Source organism: Glycine soja, chromosome 4, assembly GCF_004193775.1.
Source record: "Glycine soja cultivar W05 chromosome 4, ASM419377v2, whole genome shotgun sequence".
NCBI classification, from domain to species: Eukaryota; Viridiplantae; Streptophyta; class Magnoliopsida; order Fabales; family Fabaceae; genus Glycine; species Glycine soja.
The window spans coordinates 38,687,555-38,691,193 of NC_041005.1; the positions used below are offsets into that span (position 1 = coordinate 38,687,555).

The 3,639-nt window shown below is 41.4% G+C and overlaps 1 protein-coding gene across 1 annotated transcript; it reads left to right on the forward strand.

Moving 5' to 3' along the window:
• Positions 1-564: 564 nt before the first annotated feature.
• Positions 565-1,371, forward strand: LOC114410787. The gene is made up of 2 exons (XM_028374716.1): positions 565-658; positions 767-1,371. The coding sequence occupies exons 1-2, from the start codon at positions 565-567 to the stop codon at positions 1,369-1,371; spliced, it is 699 nt and encodes a 232-aa protein (XP_028230517.1).
• The last annotated feature ends 2,268 nt before the right edge of the window (positions 1,372-3,639 follow it).

Genomic DNA, 3,639 nt, shown 5'->3' on the forward strand with positions numbered 1-3,639 from the left:
AACTACATAGTGAGATTCATATCATAGTTAACCGCCACTTGCAAGCCTTTTTTCAAATTGTTGCATAAAAATCAGTCGGTCCAATGGGACGATGATTTTCAAGTAGCATTTGAAAGGATTAAACGGTGTTTGATGAATCCTCCTGTGCTCGTGCCACCAGTGCCCAGAATACCCCTTATCCTATACATGACAGTATTAGATGAATTGATGGGGTGTGTGCTGGGACAACACGATGAATCCGGAAAAAGGGAACGGGCCATCTACTACTTGAGCAAGAAGTTCACAGCATGCGAGATGAACTACTCATTACTAGAAAAGATGTGTTGTGCCTTGGCATGGGCAGCTCATCGTTTGAGGTAGTATATTCTGAGTTACACTACTTGGTTGGTATCCAAAATGGATCCCATCAAGTACATCTTCGAAAAGCCCGCTCTCACTAGGAGGATAGCTCAGTGGTAGGTTCTGTTATCTGAATTTGATATTGTCTACGTCACTGAGAAGGCGATAAAGGGAAGCACCTTGGCAGATTATCGAGCCTAACAACCCATAAGCGATTGTCAGCCTATGCATCCAGAATTTCCTGATGAGGATATTATGGCTTTGTTTGAAGAGGAGGTTGAAGATGAGGACAAAGATAAGTGGATTATGTGGTTTGATGGTGCGTCTAATGCACTAGGCCATGAGATTGGGGCAGTATTGGTTTCCCCAGACAAGTAATACATACCTTTCACAGCTAGGTTGTGTTTCGATTGCACAAACAATATAGCGGAGTACGAGGCATGTGCCCTTGGGATCCGAGTAGCGATCAACTTTAGGGTCAAGTTACTCAAGGTATATGGGGACTTGGCATTGGTAATTCATCAGTTGAAAGGTGAATGGGAGACCAAAGACCACAAATTGGTGCCTTACCAGGCTTACATCAGGAAATTGATGGAACTCTTTGATGACATATCATTTCATCACATTCCTAGAGAGGAAAATCAGATGGTTGACGCCCTTGCCACTCTAGCATCCATGTTCAAAGTGAGCCCACACGAAGATTTGTTGAACATCAAATTCAGATGTCGTGTCAAGCCTGCACACTGTTGTTTGATAGAAGAAGAGGGGGATGGTAAGCCTTGGTACTTCGATATCAAACGATACATTGAAGACAAGGAATACCCGCCTGATGCCTTTGACAATGACAAGAGGATGTTACGAAGGTTGGCAGCCGGTTTCTTCCTCAGTGGGGATATCTTGTACAAAAGAAACCATGACATGGTGTTACTTCAATTTGTGGATGCAAAAGAGGCCAAACAAATGCTAGTGGAGGTGCATGAGGGATCCTTTGGACACATGCCAATGGACATGTCATGGCCCAAAATATTCTGAGGGCGGGGTATTACTGGCTCACTATGAAGAACAATTATTGCGTTCATGTGAGGAAATGCCATAAATGCCAGACCTTCGTTGATAATGTTAATGCTCCACCTAAACCATTGAATGTCTTGGCGGCACCGTGGCCAATCTCAATGTGGGGCATAGACGTGATTGGGGCCATTGAACCCAAGGCTTCAAACGGGCATCGCTTCATCTTAGTCGCCATTGATTACTTCACCAAATGGGTGGAAGTAGCTTCATATGCTAGCATGACTAGAAATATGGTGATTAGATTCATTAAGAAGGAAATAATTTGCAGATATGGGTTACCCAGTAAGATCATCACCGATAATGCCACCAATTTAAATAGCAAGATGATGAAGGAAATATGTGAGGACTTCAAAATTCAACACCATAATTCCACGCCTTATAGGCCCAAGATGAATGAGGCAGTTGAGGCTGCCAATAAGAACATCAAGAAGATCGTTCAGAAAATGACCGTATCATACAAGGATTGGCACGATATGCTCCCCTTCGCATTGCATGGTTATCAGACTTTTGTGCGCACATCTACTGGGGCAACCCCGTTTTCTTTGGTGCACGGGATGGAAGTTGTGCTCCCATTTGAGGTAGAAATTCCTTCTTTAAGAATCCTAGCAGAGTCAGGATTGGAAGAAGCAGAGTAGGCCTAAGCATGCTTTGATCAATTAAATCTTATCGAGGGTAAGAGATTAGCTGCCATGAGCCATGGGCGACTATATTAGAGCAGAGTGATAAACGCCTTTGACAGAAGAGTGCAACCGTGTAAGTTTAGCAAAAGGGATCTTTTTTTGAAGAAAGTGTCACAGGTTCAAAAGGATCACCAAGGTAAGTGGGCCCCAAACTATGAAGGACCATTTGTTGTGAAGAAGGCTTTCTCAGGAGGAGCGTTGTTGCTTATGAACATGGATGATGAAGAGCTACCTTCGCCTATGAATTCTGACATCGTCAAGCTATATTACGCGTAACACTTGGGGCAATTCAGGGCTCAATATTTGGACCTCCTCAAGGACTCATTAGGATCTCCACATCTTAAGTTTTTTGTAAACAATAATCACAACATTAATAAATATGGGTTAATGATTTGCATCTCTCCTTCTAGTGTTGTTTCTTTGCACTTTTTACTACCTTTGAGCATGAATGTACACTCTTATTCTTGCTCCCTCACACGACCAATATTCCGGAGCCATTTGACACGTTCAGCATGGGTGTCGTAAGCATTATGTAAAATTTGAACACGATAACAAAAAAATCACAACACCCGTTAATTATTACGTTTAATGTTCGATCATAAATAGACATGCATCTGCATCCTATCATCAAAGTATCTTGCAAACGGGAAGATGAATGAAGAGTCATTTTGGGTGATGGTTAACACCACACCAATTTGGGTAAGCCTAGGGGCAAGTGGAAAGGTGTTAGAAGCATCTCATAGTATTTCTTCACATTTGCATGTTAACACTTTCTTTGTCAAAGCATTAGAACAGGTGCCAAGAGGTGTTAGGTCCATGATAAGATTTACTCATAATTGAGGAAGGGAGTTAGGAAGGATGACACGACAAAGCCTCTACCACGATCCCGCGTCCGGATAAAGACATTAAAGAAGTGCTCCTAGGAAGCAACCTAGTATCTCTAAACTTTGCTCTTTAATTTTATGTTTTTACGCTTTCCGTCGCGAGTTAAGATCGTTCTTTTTCTCGAATTATCTCGTAAATCCACCTAAATTTTATATGTAATTACAAGGTTTGAAAGGGAAATATATCTATAATGATAACAATAAAAACTTTGCAAAAAATTTTCAAAAAAAAAGAAAAATCAGCTCGCCTAGGCGAGCAGAGGCTGACAAAAAATAAAAGGGGAAGGGGTGAAATCAGATTTCACCCCATCTTCCCCCAAAATTCAAAAGCCATTGCCTAAAGACCCACGGGAACCACCATTTTAGCAGCAACTTCAAGCTTTTTTCTGCACCTTTATGTCATTTTTCTTGCATTGCTTTCATCCCATTCAAGTAAGTGCCATCTCCATCTAATTTCACCTTTTCCTTGTGATGTTTGGTGCTTTGTTTGTTGTTTTCCTTGCAATATTTGTGAGATGAGTTATGTGCGAACCCATGATCAAAATGCTTGGATTAGTGGCTGTAATGGATGGCTCTAGGCCTATCCTTGATTCTTTTATGAATTTGCATGTCATATTTTTCCTTATCTCTCATTTATATATGTTTTAACATGCGCACACCAACTG

Bases quoted from the DNA above. Each gene is read 5' to 3' on its own strand.
- LOC114410787 (XM_028374716.1), top strand. From the start codon at position 565: ATGCATCCAGAATTTCCTGATGAGGATATTATGGCTTTGTTTGAAGAG. The intron at 659-766 runs GTGCGTCTAATG...CAAACAATATAG, and splicing joins GTGGATTATGTGGTTTGATG to CGGAGTACGAGGCATGTGCC.